The 18,685-nt window shown below is 38.4% G+C and overlaps 1 protein-coding gene across 3 annotated transcripts in view; it reads right to left on the minus strand.

Annotated features, from left to right (window-relative positions):
- Positions 1–427: 427 nt before the first annotated feature.
- Positions 428–18,685, minus strand: part of PDGFD (platelet derived growth factor D) — a 313,836-nt gene continuing 295,578 nt past the window's right edge. For all 3 annotated transcript variants that reach the window (XM_020996113.2, XM_020996114.2, XM_020996112.2), the window contains one exon: positions 428–3,335. In XM_020996113.2, the coding sequence (XP_020851772.1) occupies positions 3,210–3,335 (126 nt within the window). In that variant the 3' untranslated portion in view covers positions 428–3,209. The remainder of the gene's footprint in view (positions 3,336–18,685) is intronic.

Raw genomic sequence — 18,685 nt, forward strand, 5'->3', positions numbered from 1 at the left:
ACTGCCTAACTGGAACAGGGTAGCACTTCAAAGAAGGAGTTAATCAGGGCAAGAAGGACAATGTTGACCCACTGAGGTTCTAGCAGAGTTGTTTTAAGGGTGCAAGTGAGGATAGCGAAATTTATTTATTCATTCTTTTTTGGTGAGACATACAAGATAAAAAAGTATTGCTTTAAAATACAGTTCGGGAACTATCTGATTTTCCCTCACTGCATGGTGAACAAGCAGTTGATCATGTGAAAGTGCATGGTCCAGGTAGCAATTTGTAGTATTTCTGCATTTTGAAATAGAGTCCTGTGAAATCACATCATCCTGTCTGTATGCTATTTAATTTCAAACAGCTGGGTACAGTTGTGAAAATAAATTTGGAATACTTCACAGCTTTTAAAAATTGTATTTGCACAGAGAATAATTATTGCACACTCTCTTTCAAAAGCAATATTTATTTTCCAGGAAGATAAGGGAGACATTAGGTTTTGATATAGAAAATGCTGTTGTTGGGGGTGGGAGTAGCTATTATACATAAAAATTGCACTTAGGAAAGTGTTCTGCCCTATAAGCACTCATTGAATAAAGTATGACATCTCATATGAAGAAGTTATATGGAAGTCTGGATTCATTAACATTTGGGGGGAATAAAATTGATATTGGGCTTTTCATGCCTACAATGGCTAGAATTTATATATTACCCTAATGTTTGCCAAACACTTTAAATACAAGGAGTCTCAAAATTCTTAATGCTGTAAGTGACATAAGACTTCTGGGACATCCTGCGTATTTCCACTTAATCCTGACATTGATGCAGGTAGGATTCAACTCAGGTCTTCCTGATGCCAAATTCAGTGTTCTGTCAGTTTCAAAGGCAATAAACAAGTTTAATGAACTATTTTAGGGGAACTCAATAGAAAAATAAGACAGCTGGGAAAAATCTCAACAAAATATACAGGAACAAAAAAAAATAGTGAATGGGCCTTCTTGAATTTTTGGCTAAGTAATTGTCAAAAACTTTGGATATGACCTGGGCCAGAACCCACACTGGGTTTTTATGGCATCAAAAGTTAGGCAGAGAATTCAAAATTTTCTTATTTATAGTCATGTTGGGTGTTGTCTTTAAGCCACAATGATGTAATCATGGCAATCCACAGTGGACTGAATTTATGGTTCTCCATCATTAATATGCATACCAGTTTCAATTTGGAGATTTTCAACACTTGAAACTTTGCCCTTACCAATCTTACCTCAGATGCTGTGCCTTTAATCATTTCTTTGCTCTGAGACTGGGGAGGTGTCCAGTGGAAAGTTTTAGTTCTTCCCTCTCACAGCAAAAAACATGGAAACTTAAGGAACATTAAGGGCCATCAGAATTAGGTGTTAATTTTCTGCTGGCCTATCCAAGGGCTCTGACTTAGAAAAAACAAGTACCCTTAGAACATTCTTCTGACCCTGGGACTCAACTGGATCCCTGTCTCAACCTAGTTGGAATAGCTGAACATTTTCTCCCCTGTTTAGCCAATCTGAACCTAGCATCATAGAAGAATCTGGCTGTCCTGTTATCTTCTAAAACAGGAAGAAAAATGAAGCTCGCTCTGAGCAGCCCTAAGAAAACTAATAATATAATAATAATGAAAAAAGAGGCATAACACTGGCAATTGTGATGTCAGTGCTGCTCTATGAAGAGCCTGGCTCACAGAATGATGAATCACTTCCCATCCCTCTACTAAGTCTCCTCTTAAATAGACATTTTGGAGCCAGAATGGAAAAAAAAGACTATAAATAATAATAATAAAAAACAAACAAAAACAGTTGGATTTTCATGTGTTAGAGCACAGTTGAACTGATGTTAACACAATATTTACTCTGCGGCTTCTAGGACTGCCTCAATAAAGTTATAGAGTCAGAGAGAAGTCCTTGGCTTTATTTGATTCAGAAACAGGAATGTAGCATGTTAGTAGGTATGAGATTAAGGATATAACAACTGTAAAATAGTTCTTGTTATTAAGACACAAGAGCTTTAAAGTTATAAATATTTTGTGATAGCTTGCCAGTTTCAGCCCATGCCCAGAATATTGTTGTAAATCCACTTCTATATATCTAAGAGACAAGAACACAAAAGCAGCTCACATAAAAATGAATTGTGCAGCTAGAGAGAGCTTGAACCTACTATTAAGCCTATATCCTCAGCCATTAAATGTTCTACCCCATTTTCAGTTAGGTTAACAGTCAAAAGCTCCCTCTTTCTGGTTTTTAACTACCCACATCTTATAGGGGACATCTGGAAGAATGACTCAGAGTCTACAAGCAATCCTGGAAAGTCATTTTTGGTTTTTTAGAAAAGAATTTTGAGCACTTTCATAAAGTCTGAATAAGCACGAGTAGCTCCCCTTTGGAGTTTAGGTTCTTAAGGTGCGTCTTTTATTTGCAGCATTAGAAACATCCCTTCTGAACATTATTTTTCAGAGACAGGTGCTGCTAAATAAATTAACATGCCTCAGCAAAATGCAAATGAATAGATATTTCAATGGCAGGAATATATATTTCTGCAAACCATGTATTCCGGTAGAATTGAGGAGATGGATTTTCATTGCTTATTATAGAGAGAGCCTAATGTATCTTAAAAGAATTCACATTTCAACATTTGAGCTTTTCATTATAACCACACTTTTGTCGGGGTGTTTATATTCTCAATTTTGATGTACATGTAAGCAAAGTTATATTTTTTTTCAAGAGCTCTTTTGATATTTTAAAGATTCAAAGTTGTGTTTTACACAAATGGACAAAGATGACTTTCCTACAGACAACTTTATGGCATTTCACAACTCACTGACTTCTTCAAAGGGCTTCATGGGAATAAGGCATGGATCCAGATGTAGAATATAGTACAGCTGCTTATATAAATTGAAGAAACCACTTAATCTACCTATTTACATGAAGATAGATAGATACAGATACATTATGTGTATTTATGATGACCTTATCTCATATACTACTACTAAACTTAGTCCTAAATTGTTGGATACAGAAGTCTATGATACACATATCTAGCTGCCGTGGCACTAGCAAAGCTATGCTGAAACTCAGCCATTGGTTTTACTCATTGCAATGCAGGCTAGTAGCAAAGTTCTGGTGCCCATGGGAGAAGGTTCTCTTACATCACCCTCCTTAAAAATGAAAAGGTCTTTCACGCTTAAAATGAGCATGTTCATTGATTTTTATCGAGGTGGCCGTGAGCTACATATACAATCACAGCGCTCATGATGATCCAGTTGAATATCAATAAGAGCCATGTTCTTAGTTTTTCCCTTCCTCTTGAAATGGCCAGGTTCAAATTTCAGCACCTAAAAAGAAAAGGATACTTTTGTTAGGATGTCTTTTGAGGTTGACCTCAATCAGGCTGTCATCACTTCTTCCCTTAATGATATGCTTAGTTCAATCAACAGATCTTCGTTAATAGCTAAACACATGCTGGCTAGCACAGGTCAAATAAGGATGTAGTAATGAAATAGAAGACATGGACCACATACCTTTTGTAGGTTGGCACTTCATATCTGTAGCTCTGTTTGGTTTGAACTCCAAGGAACAAGATGTCCCACCCAGGATAATGTGATCACCTGAAATCTCATCACTATGTTGTTTAGCTTAACTTTGGATATTCAAAATCTTCCCCACTCCCTCAAGCCTCCTCTCATCTCTGATAGGAGGGCAATAAACTCTTCCCAAGCTCTCCTTTAGAGACACCTGGATCTGGGCTTTCTAGCTAACTAAGCATTTTCTATCTGCCCCTCTGCTTGGTTTGAACTACAAGGAACATGATGTCCCCGAGCTAGATACACTCTACTATTTTCTCCTCCCCACTTTCCATATTCTTTTTGTGTGGTGTCTTCCCACATGAAATTGTAAGCTCCTTGAGGGCAAGGTCTGTCTTTCTTTTTCATAATTGTATCCCCAGCACTTAGCACAGTGCCTAGCAAATACTAGGCGCTTAATAAATGTTTATTGAATTGAATTGAATCAGCATATAGGATTTTGATTAAAACCAGTTAATTTTCAGTATAGGAAGAAGTGAACAAATTTCACAGATGTAGTTTATATTTAGATCGTCAAGGCAACATTGTTTTCTTGAAGCAGTAATAGCACATATTCAGTGCTTTATGCATTGCCAAGTGCTTCACATGTATTATCTCATTTGATCTTCATAAAAAACATGCGAGGGAGAAGCTGTTATTAAGTTAAGAAAGGTTTAGTGACTTATGCAAAGTTGCATAGTTAGTAGGTAACTGAGACAAGATTTGAACCCAGATCTTCCTGATTCTAAGTCTAGGACTCTATACTCTGTGCCACCTTGCTATCTCATTCTACTTTGATATAGGTGTGGTCCTAAGTAAAATTGAAGTTTTTATAGGTATGGTATGTTTATTGAATGAAAGGATGAATGCAACTTGCAGTCCACAGCAAATTCAGGCTCTACTTTTATATGCTACCATTTAATCAAAGCATCAAATCTTATACTAACAATTATCATCTTGGTTTGAAGAAGGCCAGATAGAATCTTAATTTAATAATTATTCTCCCATGTTGCAGATACTGAGTAGAATTCAACTTGAGGAACCATATCTACATAGAAATATAACCGTAAATTTTAAAAATATTTTTATCATGTGTACTCATACGTATCTTTCATGTGTGTTGGCTCTTTTCTTCTTTTTTACCATAAGCCCCTTGAGGATAGAGAAGTGTGTTGTGCTGGAAAAATGACTGGATTTGAAGGTAAAGACCTGGGAGCCAGTCCTGGCTCCAAAACTTACTAGCTATGTGACCTTGTCTCATTCTAAAACTCCGTACCTATACTGCTTCCAGTGGTGGTTATGGGGGAAACAGTATATAAATGTGGGTTATTATTATTATCAATAACAATTGATAATTGAGCCAGTGGCTCAGTGTCTAGAGCACTCAGCATGAAGCTAGGAAGACCTGAGTTCAAATCCAGCCTCGGACACTTCCTAGCTGTGTGACCCTGGGTAAATTATTTAACCTCTAATTACCTGACAATATGAATCCACTGGAGAAGGAAATGACAAACTACTCCAGTATCTTTCCCAAGAAAATCCCAAATGGGATCATGAAGGGTCAGACATGACAAAAATGACTCAACAACAAAATCATTATTAGTACCATTTCCCTTGTTCTCTCTTAAGAGTGCCAAGTACAAGTAAACCACACAGTGGTTTACTTCTGTCCTTACTTTTTTCCAAAAAGATGTAGAAGATTTGTGGTGTATAGCTAAAATCATTAGGCTTCAGTCAGGGTTCAAGTTCATGGCTCTGGGATGGATCAGTTACTCAATATTGGGTAAATTACATTGCTCTCTTTACCTCAGGTTCCTCTCTAAAATGGCAATACTTACATTACCTACTTCACAGAGAGGTTGTGAATAATTTTCTTTGTACTTGCAGCTACAACTTGTCATCTGATCATCAGCTATGGCCACGAATTATTGATCTCTAGAAGACTGTATGACATCTCCACCACATATTATTCTCAGAGGCATGAATACAATCTTCACAATAACTGTCATAAGTCATCTATGTCCTATTTTGTCTTATTAATATATGACTAACACATCCATATTTTACCTAGTGACTTGGCATTTAAACACAAAATTAAGTACAAAATAAGCATTTATTAAGTACCTACTATATCCTAGGCATTGTGATAAGTATTGGAGATGCAAAGAAAGCAATATATCAGTCCTCTGGTATAACAGTTTAAAAACAAACAAACAAACCCAAATGTAGCAGCTAAATAAAACACAACATTGAGGAATTGAAATGAAACATTTAATCAGGCTATGGGCAGTGGCCAATGCAAATCATTGCTTTTTTTTCCCCCAAGGGTCTGCCATTTCCTTAGATCACTACATGCACCATACCAAAACTACAAAATAATCTTTTCTGATTTAGATGAAAGTTTGGAGAAAAAAATGGGCTAAGATCCCATGGCTGGAAATATGTAATTCTTATCACATCTATCTTCCATTTTATAGATTATGACCCTCAATCTTCCTTCCCTGAACCTAATCACAACCAGAATTTGGCATGTATCAGGGCACAAACTTCAAACATAAATGAATACAGTACAACGGAATCCTGGCCCTGGAGTCAGGAAGATAATGGTTCAGTTCCTACCTGTAGCCGAATTGTGTTGTTCCCATGGCTAATTCACTGAGCTTTCTTGAGTCCCATCAATTAAGTTATAGATGGTGTTATAGTATACATTAGTGGAGGAAGTTCCCATGTGGATAAAATCAGAGATGTTTGACATATCAATGGTATCCTGGTTTATTGTCTTATGCCTAGGAATCTGCCTACCCAACTACCCTATATGCTCCTTAGCGGCAGGAAAGGTGTCTTTTACTCTTTTATTTTTCTTGCAGCACTGCATAGTCCTGGGCACACAGCAAGTGCTCAGTAAATATTTCTTGGTGTGGAGCTGAATAGTGCTGGCGGTGATGTCAATCATTCAGGAGTTTGTAAGGGGAGCAAAGAAACACAAATGGTATCCTTTCCTCTCCTCTTGACTACTTATTCCTCAGCCATTCTCACTGTCTCCCACACTCGGCTTTTATCTGGGAAAACAAGCTGTCTGGTTATAGGTTATCTGGCTACTTTTGAAGGGAAGATACCAGAAAATGGTTATGGCAGCTCAAGGAAGCCTGTCCTGGGGTGCCATCAAACACAGCTGGCTGGTCCATGAGTCAGCCCCAGATGCCATTTGGCAAAATGAATAGATTTTAATCAGACAGTAAATACCTCCTATCCCAGGGGTGAGGGGAGTTGGAGGAGAGAGAAACAAAAATTTAAAAAACAAAATGGGAGAACCAAATAAGAGGATGGAAACAAACAGAGTCTGCCCTGGAACAGTTTTCTCCCACTGAGAAGTAGTGAAGTTCAATGAAAAGTATTTAAAAGAAAATTATTTAAAAGCAACCCTTCCCCTCCCAACACACATTCCCCATCCTACACTTACCTTTGCTTTACCTTATCCTGTCTCAAGCTTGGTTGGCATTCATAATAAAATTAATAGTAAGAAAGTAAAGTAGATGCTTCTCATACCTTTTCTAGCTATCCATATTGCTCTACTTCATAAAAGATATGAAAGCATGACTGTGATCTCTTCGGTCAGTCTCCTTGGTAAAATGACATGGAACACTGGACCCCTACCACTCTGTTAAGGATTTCTCAAAAAATGAATTAGGCTTTTTGCTCAAAGGCACTCAGCATATTTTCTAGTCTTTCAAAAAAAAAGCTGCTCCAGTAGAAACTATTTAAAAGAGACCATTATCAAAGGCTGACAATTTCAAATGATTGGCATCCACAAAAGCAGAGCCCTGTGGAATAGCTTTCTCATTTGACGGCAAACAAAAGCGCTGCCGTGGGTTGAGAGCAGAGATCTGGGCAGTATTTACGCTCACTGGCCTCCCAACTGCTTGGGGATTTTCCCTGTGTTTTATATTAAGAAACATGAGCACGGTATATATATGTGCTTTGCTGATAAGAAGAGAGAAATGAATTGGCAGACACTTTCCCAGACAAGACAGGAAAGCCATGTTTGAACAAAGCGGAAATTGGACTGCTCTCCTGGCTGATCACAGCACTGATGTTCAAAGCTTTCAGGCAACGTAATCGTCTTGGGTTTAGGTACACAGGACCGAATGGAAGAAGAAAGCAAAGCTGATTTGTGGTAACATTGAAAGCTAAAAGAAAAAGGAAAAGCTTTTATCTAGGCAAGCAAACTGGCTGGTTACAGGTTATCTGGCCACCTTTGGTGGGAAGACACTGGCAAATGGGTTACAGTAGCTCAAGGAAGCCTGTGCATAGGTGCCATAGAACATAGATTCCCTGCCAGCTCGTCCATGAGTCATGGGCTCACAAAACATTTGGAGAAAATTAAAAGACTTGAATCAGACAGAAAATACCTCCTATGGGGTGAGGGGTGGGGAGAGAATCAGGAAGTTTTGGTTCAATTGGATAGGGCTGGGAATCCTGTTTTTTCCAGTGCCCTTTCAACCTTACTGAGGACAAGGAATGCCTCATGTGGACAGTTAGAGCTATACAAAAGCAGTATGCCTGACCAGTTTCCAGTGGCACTGGGTTTGGAAAGGCAGCATGGCCCAGTACAAAAAGTACTGCATCAAGAGTGAGAGGACCTGGGTTTGAATCCTGCCTCTTGTTACTTACTGCCTAGAAGAAAAAAGGGGGAAAAAGCATTTATTAAGTGGCTACTACGTGCCAAATACTGGGCTTTACAAACATCTCATTTGATCCTTAAAACCACCCTAGGAAGTGGGTGTTATTATTATCCTTATTTTATAGCTGAGGAAACTGAGGCAGACATTGGTTAAGTGACTTGCCCAGGGTTACACAGCTAGCGAGTAACTGAAGCCAAATTTGAGCTCGGGTCTTTCTGACTCTAGAGTCAGTGCTCTAACCACTGTGTCATCCAGCTATCTTTTGAGTAAGTATTTTCACCTTTGTGGACATCACTTTTCCTAACTGTAAAATGACGGAGTTGAATTCGATAGCCTCTGAAGTCCATTCCAGCTTTCTATAAAAAGAAACATATAAAATCCATGTGACCAGCCAACATCTAAGGTCCCTTTGAACTGTAAATGAACCTATGATCCTATCTCTCTGGAAGTCTTCCAGCAAAGGCTCATGATCACTTTTCAAGGGTGTGGTAGAAGGTGTTCTGAGCTACAGATTGGACAAGATGGACTCAGAGATTCTGTGATGCTGAAGAGAGGATGATGGAGGCAGGCTTGGCATTCTTGCTCCCAAGATGCACAGTCAGAGATGCTCAGTTTTGCATTTGCAAATTACCACATCATGAAGTATATTTAACTACAGTTACTCGCTTTGTTGCCAATAAACCACTGAATGAATTATTGCCATTATGCCATTACACTAATAAAACAATACCATGCATAAGAGCGATCTGCTGAGTTGGGCTCTTGTTTATTGGGCATATAAAAAAGGTTGTTATGGCCTTGTAACAGTTCTCAAATTAATGGCTAACACAGGAACACAAGTGCATATTTCAGAACAAACACATTGTGTAAACCTGGGTCATTAAGAGTTTATTTAAGATTCTGCCCAACTTCTGAGGCAGATGGTACATGTTACATGTCATTTCCCCCCTTCAAAATAAGGGAAAGCCCTCCTTCAATTCGTTTTTCCATTTTTCCTGTCTCTTCACCAACAATGTCTCCAGTGCTTTTGAAAAATGGGCACAGAATCACCTTTCTTGAGGGTTCACAATGAGCAAGCCTGATGAGTAAAAATATCACATCAAAAGGAACGTAGATCATATTATTATATTTGACCTGATTAATTGTTGACCTTACAGGTAATGGAAATGGCAGTGGCTGGAAGATGGCCCAGTCCTCAAAAGAGAGGAATACATGAGTAGTGACCCAACAAGCTTCAAGTTCATACCATGTTCTTATTTTTAAGTTTAGAGAAGGTGGAAAAGAAGGAGGAGTAATAACTAATATTTCTATAGTGTCTTCAAATGTGCACAGTGTTCTACATATAGGACTTCAGTTGAGACTCATGACAACCCTGGGATATAGGTACCACAGGTATTATTATTTTCATTTTGTAGATAAGGTTGTTGTTGTTGTTTGTCTTTTGTTGTCAAAGAGGATCACGATCTCAGGAAGATGATGCTATGACTTGCAGGTAAATTGGAGTTAAGTGAGGGAGGGCTGTACAAGATCACCAGCCTCACTTTCTTCTCCTAATAATACTTAGCATTGATATATAGTGCCTACTATGTGACAGGAACTGCGCTAAGTACTTTAGAAATATTATCTGGGGCAGCTAGGTGGTGCAATGGATAGAACACTGGCATTGGAATCAGGAGGACCTGAGTTCAAATCTGGCCTCAGAATGTTGGCACTTACTAGCTGTGTGACCCTGGGCAAATCACTTACCCCTGAGCACCTTGCCTAAAAAAAAAAAAAAAGAATTATCTGAGGTTAGATTTGAACTCAGGTCTTCCTAACTCCAGGCCCAGCACTCTGTCCACTGTTCTACTTAGCTGCTCAAGGTTAAGAGACTTTTCCCATGAGTCTCATGGCTAGAAAGTGCTAGGGGAGGAATGAGAACCCAAGTTTCCTGACTCAAGCCTAATATTCTATCCACTGGAGAAGAATATTTCAACCTACAAAGTTGCCCTGCATTTTCAAAATGCAGCCTCTGTATGTGTGGAAATTTACTTCCATTTACTGCCATTTACTTCTTCCATTCTTTAGGGATTCAATTGCTTGTGTAACGCAGTAGCCATTTGAATGCCTAAGATCATCCTTAATGGTCAATGCCTGCTGACTACAGTCAACTTCACTGCTGAGAACCTGAAGAAATGTCAGAGGACAGTCCTCGCCATCAGGAGGTGGTCACTGGGGTTGATATACCTGTGAAGCATTAATAGGAATTCCTAGATGAGTGTTCCTATGAGGTGATTATGCAGGAAGGGGAAGCGTGAACCTCAGTGTGTGGCCTGAGCTAAGAAGCTACGCACACTTTTGAATGCTTTTAGGGTGACTCTATTCACTTTGTGAAGTTTCTCTTTTGAGGCTAAAAGGAAGAGAGAAATGAAAACTGGTTTGAAATAAAATAAAAGACTTGGATGAAAAAATAATATCTATGACTAACTTTTTATAGTGCTTTAAAATTTATGAAGGGTTTTGACATCCATAGTCACGCATTTGAGCCTCACAGGGGTGTGGTGGGAAAGGCTCCCATTTTATAGATGAAGGAGCTAGCAAATTTCTAAAAGTAGTTTGAATAGCAATCAACCCCCAAATTTTCATTAAGATTTTGAATCTGCATGACACTTCAACAGTGGAGGGTATTATCCAACCACCAAATAGTAATTATTTTTCATACCACTTCAGTATGATAAAATTTACAAGAAAGAGTTGACAGTAAACAGTTTCAAAATGAATAATCATAGGGTTTTATAAGTGGAAGTGAACTTCTTTAATCAATAAGGCAATTCAGGACCAGAAAGGTGAAAATGACTTTGCCCAAAACACGTTGCTATATAGCAGAGAGCTAAGGCAAGATTCCAAGTCTCCCAACACCCAGTCTATTGTTCTTTCCAAGCAATAATATATTACTTCTGTATTAGAAAACTAAGAAAGGCTTAGTTGAAGGAAAAGCAATATCCTCAAAGGTAAACAATTCTTGGCTTTGACCTAAAAGTACACACCAGAACTTTGTATAAGAGCAGGGATATCACAGGCCCATATTTTTCTTTTTAATGATGATAACCCAAAATCATTGCTCTCATTTGCTGGTGTACGTGTGGGCAGGAAGGTGAGTAAAAGGAGAAGGGGGATTGTTACTCATTCAAAAAAATAACTTTTATTATGTTTGTATTGAAGAAAGCAAGAACTCCCATTTAAATATCTAATTATCTATGGTTTGATACTTAATGACGCTTGGTTACTTATTTCATACACTAAGATATCTATACTCATCAACTAGGCCTCCTGTTGTAAACAGAAAGTAGAGATTTTAAAATGATGTAAAATACCACATCTGTGCTTAGCTATAGCTCACCTAAGATTATTAATAATCCTACAAAAATACAGTATTACATGAAACATCACAAGAGGGTATAAAAGAGAAGAAAAGTTATAAATTTGAAATGTCTTTCTGAGACAGAGGCTAAAAATAACGATACTTAGAAGATTAAAACATATCTTTACAAAGACCTAGGAATATATAAGCTTTGTATAAGTAATGAAATCTCCTCCTTTTACATAGCAAAGAAGTGCAGAACTGGCCTATTGCAAGGAGGGTAAACCTGCTTCTAATTAATTAGCCCCATTATATCCAAAATAATCCACCACTCCATACATCTCTACAACTTTAGGCAGGAGTATGTCTCTACTTGCTTAGCACACTGGCAGGGGGTGCATGGAGTACTTCTCAGGTCATCCAACCAAACCAAAATAGGGGAAAGAAGGAGAAAAATACCAGTCTAGAAAATGTTTTTATGTTGGTCTAAGCAACAAATACTCCATTGTGAGCTACTCTGGCTCTCTACCAATCAGAGGTTGGGGAGGGATTTTCAGCCAAAGGAGTGATATCAGGGTAGGGTTTGGTTATTTAACGTATTAGCAATATTATCATAAGATGATCAGACTGTCAACATTCACCCCTTTGGGAGCCTTCAGATGTTCAGTACCAGTGATATCTCCAGACAATGTCATTGTTGCCAGAGGATCGATATCTTATCAATTTCTCCACTGTAATAGCCAAAACAGCAAATTGACTTCTATTTCTCTCCCTCTGCTGTCTCAAGGACTTTTGGCCTTTTGCAAAAATGCAGGTGGCCAGGGTATAAAAACAGTGGAGAAAAAAGTGGTAGGAATATTAAAAAAAATTCCTAGGGAATATTTTGTGGTTTGTCATTCATTATCAGAGTCAGGAAAAGAATTGAACATGAGATCATACTCTTTGCCCACCAAAAGTCTATGGCATTTACTTTTTCTAAAATTACCTACAATAATTTTTGTTTGTCATATCTTCTAAGATGCTCAGAAGGACTTTCAGAAAACCTCAGATGTGCTGAATATGAGTTTGTGAGAACAAGAAGTAATTTTAAAAGATGTATTTGTACTGTATTTTACACATACACACAATGCCCAAAGTCTTCATGTTATAAGCAGCAAGAAAAGTGAAGGAAAGACGTGAGAGCGAGTCTCATTGGAAGCTCTGTAATTTTTGGGTTTTGTTCTCTAAATGCTGTGGGGTTGTGCTGAGACTGGTCACGTTTGCATAGAGAGGTAGAGGTTTACACGGTATGAAAAATTCCAGTTACCACCTTAAGGGTGCTCATTCCTCATAGAAACTCATTTCACATCTCATCAGTTACTGCAATGAAATGGGGAAACAGATTTCTCATTTCTGTAAAGTGATAATATACAGGGTGGATGGCCAAGACCCAGGAGTAGGAACAAACAAACAAAAAAATCCCAGCCTGTGATTGGAATCATCCATAGTATTCTTTGCTATGAATTAAACCTAAGCTTTGTAAAATGAAGTAACTTCTCTCAGTGAAAAAGAGTCTGCTAATTTATAGGAGCCCCTATACACAGTGCTGTGTCACGCTATGAGAAACATTGTAAGGATCATAGATGAAACCTGACATGGATGTTCTTGAAGCTATGTATACTGTTGGGCCTAGGACACAAGTACTTTGGTTTTCATCATTTGTGATGACAGAATCATAAAATGGGAGGTGAGGAGAATGCTGTGGATACAGTTTACCTTGATTTTAGCAAAGATATTGCTGAAGTACTTCATGCTATTCTTGTGGAAAAGATGGAGAGATATGGAAGAGATGATTATATAAACATGTGGATTAAGAACTGGCTAATGGATTGATGACAATATGCAACAAATTCACCAACCGAGTCCCCCAGGGATCGCTGCTTGGCCTTGGGCTATTTAACATTTTGATTAATGACTTGCATAAAGGCATAGATGGCAAAGGCATCCAATTTGCAGGTGATGTTGTGTTTTTGCCTTTCCTTGTATTTTCAATGCTTAGTACAGTGCCAGGCACATTTATGGGTTAAAAATATTTGTTGATGACACAACCTTGGGAGAGACGGCTAACACCCTAGATCAGGTGAACCAAATTAAAATATAATTGGGAAATGTTTAACAAAATAAATGCAAATACAATTCAACATAATGTTAATATGTGGGTTTTTTTTAAGTCAATAGACAGCCTCTAGGGATCCCTTTCCAATTCTAGTGCTTTCTCTCTGATAATTATTTCCTATTTATCTTGTATATAGTTTGCTTTGTATATATTTGTTTCCATATTGTCTCTCCAGTTAGATTGTAAACTCTTTGAGTACAGGGACTTTCTTTTGCCTTTTTTTTAATCTCCAGCCTTAGTACAATGCCTGGCACACAGTAGGTAATTAATAAATGTTTTTTGATTGATTTATTGAGTTGGACACCAGTGCGCTAGATGACAGAGACAGGGACCAGAAGAATCTTGAAAGGCTAGAACCTTGGGCTTCCTGTAAGATGAAATTCAATAAGAATATAAGTAAAATCTTGTACTTGGATACAAAAAAAAAATAAACTTCAAAACCATAAGATAGAGGAGACATGTAGAAACAGCAGTTATTTTGAAAAAAAAAATTTGGGGTTCTATGAATCAGCAGTATGATATGGCAGTCAAAAAAGCTAATTCAACCTTGGGCTATATTAAGAGAGGCAAAGGTTCTGGGAATAAGGAGGGGATAGTCCCATTGTACTCTACCCTCCTCCGACTTTGGGGATTCAGTGGTAGAAACCACAGTTTAAGAATGACATTGATAAGCTGGAGAGTATGCAGGTGAGGGCAACCAGGATGGTGAGGGGCCTTAAGTCAATGGATTGGTTGGAGGAAGTGTGCATGTCTAGCAGGAAGAAAAGAAAACCTGGTGGGAGGTAGGGAAATGACATGGTGGATGTCTTCAAGTATCTGAAGGGCTGTAATGTTGAGGAGGGCAAAACCAGAAGCAGTGGGTAGAAGTTGCTAAGAGGCATATTTAGGCTCACTCTCAAGAAAAGGTTCTTAACAATTAGAGTTATACAAAAGTGGAATGGGTGGCCTCAAGAGGTGGTGGATTCCCTATCCCTGGAAGTCTTTGAGCAGAGGCCCAATAAGATGAGCATTTACCGGGTATGTTATTTTGGGGAACTCTTTTATGAGGGGTCAGATTAGATGGCCAATGAGGCTCCCCTAAACCTTCAATTCTGTGGTTCTGTGAATGTCAGCCAATCAGTAAACATTTATTAAGCACCTACTGTGTGCCAGGCACTGTGCTAAGCACTGGGGATACAAAAAGAGGCAAAAGACAGTCCCTGTCCTCAAGGAGCTTACAATCTAATGGGAGGAGTTCACTTATTAAGCTTCTTAGAGCTTGGATACAAAGATTTGTTGGCAGACACTTTTAAGACAAACAGAAATGTTTTGTGCATGCCTGCTCATTAGTGCCTCCTTCCTCGGGGAGAAGCAGTATGGAACAGTGGAGAGGACACTAGGCTTGGAGTTAGAGGAGCTAGGCTGCAGTTCTATCACTTAGGAGCAGTGTGAGCTGGGTTAAAGTCATGGAACTTCTCTGAACCTCACTTTCCCCATTTGCAAAACAGGGAATAAAACCTGTTACTACAACTAATTGGCTCAGTGGATAGAACACTGGGCCTAAAGTCAGGAAGACCTGAGTTCAAATCTGGCCTCAGAGACTCTTAAAAGTTGTGTGATTCTAGGCAAATCACTTAACCTCCTTCTGTCTCAGTTTTTTCAACTCTAAAATGGGGATAATAGTAGCGTCTCCCAGGGTTGTTTTAAAGATCAAATGTGACAATATTTGTTAAACACATAGCCCTGTACCTGGCCCATAGTAGGCACTCAATAATTGTTCCTTTCCTTCCTCTGTAGGGTTGTTGTGAGGAAAATCCTTTGCACGCCTTAAAGTTCTACAGAAATTGCTACTATTGCAGTCATTGTTCCTTATGGAAAAAAAAATACTCTGACTACTGTGTATTTATCTGAAGCACTCAGCTACCAGCCACCATCTTTTGGAACTAGAATTGAAAAGGTAAAAGAGTCTTTTACCCTCTCCACGGCTTTTTCACCCAGCTCCCCAAGAAGCAGCATAATACAATGGAAAGCATCACTGGGCTTCGACTTCCTCTTTTTGTAACAGGACAGGGTAGCACTAATGGCATCTGAGGTCCCTTCCAGTTTTAAATCTTTGGTCCTGTAATTTCTATTCCTACTGCCAATAGCATTCCCATACAGTTCTTTCAATATTATAGATCTCAGAAGAGGCTGAAAGGTCATCTAGTCCTACCAATGCGTGAATAGGAATTCCTCCACAACATATACATCTTTACTGAAAGACCTCTAACTTCTGAAGTAGCCCATTATATTTATCATCTTCTTCTTCTTCTTGTTCTTCTTCTTCTTCTTCTTCTTCTTCTTCTTCTTCTTCTTCTTCTTCTTCTTCTTCTTCTTCTTCTTCTTCTTCTTCTTCTTCTTCTTCTATCATCATTTTTGACAGCTCTACTTTTTAGGAGTTATTTCCTTCAGCTGGAACCAGGTGTATACTGGTAAATGTTTAACAACTGGCTCTCTGAAAATATGACACATTTTGGAGTTAATTTAACTTTTTCTCCATCACTTGCTCAAGTTGAGAAAATTATCAAAACAATAAATCAAGTCCTGATTTGTAGCTTTTGCTGAATTCCATGGTGTAAATGCTGAAAATGTAACAATGGGCTCTTGTGAGCTGGTATGAGCTGATTCTAAATCCTGTGTATAAAATTTGGCTGGAACCTCTCCCTCTGTAACTTTCACCTATTGCTGCTACTTGGGCCAAGCAGAACTAGTTTAAATACCTCCTCCTTATGGTAATCCTTCAAATAGTTGAAGAAGGGAGTTATCATGTCCTCTTTCCATCTCTTATCCAGGCTAAACATCACCAAACTCTTCAAACAATCTCTGTTTGGCATGGTCTCCAGTCCTCTTGCCCTCCTGACTGCTTTATCTAGGAATGCAATCCTGCTTTTCTGTGCCCTTCTTAAAATGCAGTGCCCAGAAATGAACCCAACACTTCAGCTGTGAACTAAGCAAGAAAGGGCACACAAGTGGGACTATGACCTTCTTACGTCTGGATGCTATTCCTGTATTAAGAGAGTTTAGGCTGCCATTAGTTTATTTTGGCTGCCATGTCACACTGTGGACTTCTACTGACCTTGTAATCTATTGAAATCCTCAGCTAATTTTACAAAAATTGTAGTCCAGCCATCCTCTCACATTTTGTTATGAAATGGATTCTTTCAAATACAAGAGTAGAATTCTATTTTTTTTCATAACAATCTTTTTTTAAGATTTGGCCCATCATTCTATGCTGTTAGGATCTTTTTGGTTGTTGACTTTGTTAGCTAATCAATGTGTTCTCTATCTTTCCTAACTTCAGGTCATCTGTAAATATAATAAGCCTTTATCTGAGTCATTGATTAAAAAAACAAAACAAAACTTTTAATAGTGCAAGGCTAAGAGATTCCTAGGTGCATATATCCCTTACATACCTGTCTTCAACCTGGCATGGACACATTAATGGCTACTCTTTGTTTCAGTCCTTCTGATTGGATAGCTCCTCCATTTAAATAGGGTGCCTAAGCCAGCCATATCTCATTTTTCTTTAGGGAGCACTTGGGTCTTCCTCTCCCACACCCACACCCGCACCAGGCATCTCCTTCCATCCTCCCTTTTATGTCAATAAAAGCATTACTTTTATATACCATCTTCCCCCCAAGAGAAGGTAAGCTCTTTGAGACCAAGAAATGACTTCTACTTATTTGCATTCCCAGTAGTTAGTGTAGTCCTTGGCACATAGTAAGTGCTTAATATATGCTTGTTGACTGGCAGCTGTCCCACCAATTCCAACTGCCAATGGTCTAACCTAGATCTCCCCATTAGGTGTCACAAGGATAGCATAATATTAATGGCAGCTTATATTTATATAGTTCTTTAAGGTTTACATATGCTTTATATACATAATATCTCTTGCAATACTGTTATTGCAAGAGACATTTGCTTCTTTACACTATTGTCACTGATTTCCCTTATGCATATCATTACTCTGCTCAAAAATTATTCAGTGGCTCCCTAATCCCTAAGGAGTAAAATTCAAACTGCTTTCCTAAGATTCAAGTCCTTCTATTATCTCATGCCATACTTTCATTCCAATCTCATTTCTCTCTACTCCTCTTTATGCAAATTATGCTCCATACAAACTGGACTGTTTTCTGCCCTTAAAACCTGAATCCAATTGTCATAGCTATGTGCCTTTGTTAAAATAATATTCTCTATTCTCTCTTTATTTGCCTCCTCCTTGAATTCCTATTCATTCTTTAACGTACTGTTCAAATTGTACTTAATTCAGAAAGGCTTCTTTGATCCCTTCTAGTAGTACCACTTTTCTCTGCATATCTCACTCAGGTTTTCTTCTCTAACATTAGTTATGAATTTTCTTTTTATAAGACCTGTGATTTAATCAATATAGGGATGTCCTGGGAGGGAAATTTTTCTCTAGCAACACAGGTTGGCATCTTCTCTGCGATATATAGTCTTAGAGATTTGCCTGGGGTACCTGCCCAGGATCACAGAGCCAGCATGTATCACAGATGAGAGTTAAACTCAGGGCTTCCTGAGTCTAATGCCAACTTTTCATCCAATATGACATTCTGCCTTTCATGTAACATTAGATCTTACACCTAACTCTTTTGGAATAAAGTCTTGTAGGATATGTCATTATTTCTACTGGACTTGAAAACAGGAGCAATGACTTATCAAATTCTTGTATTTCCTTCTGCCTGTAGAATGTATGCACACAAAGGGTACTTAATAAAGGTTTCTTCACATTGGCAATAACTGCCTTCCTAGATAAGGATTAAATACACATACACACACTCACGTTAAAGAGTGTTTAGGACCTGAGAACCAGTTCTAGTTCTTCCATCAACTAGCTCTGTCACCTTGGGCCAATAATTTCACCTCAATGGGCCCAAGTTTCCCCATGTTTATAATGAAGGGGGTGGGT

The sequence above is a fragment of the Phascolarctos cinereus genome, unplaced genomic scaffold (genome assembly GCF_003287225.1).
Source record: "Phascolarctos cinereus isolate Bilbo 61053 unplaced genomic scaffold, phaCin_HiC Scaffold_726;HRSCAF=1367, whole genome shotgun sequence".
Classification (NCBI taxonomy): domain Eukaryota; kingdom Metazoa; phylum Chordata; class Mammalia; order Diprotodontia; family Phascolarctidae; genus Phascolarctos; species Phascolarctos cinereus.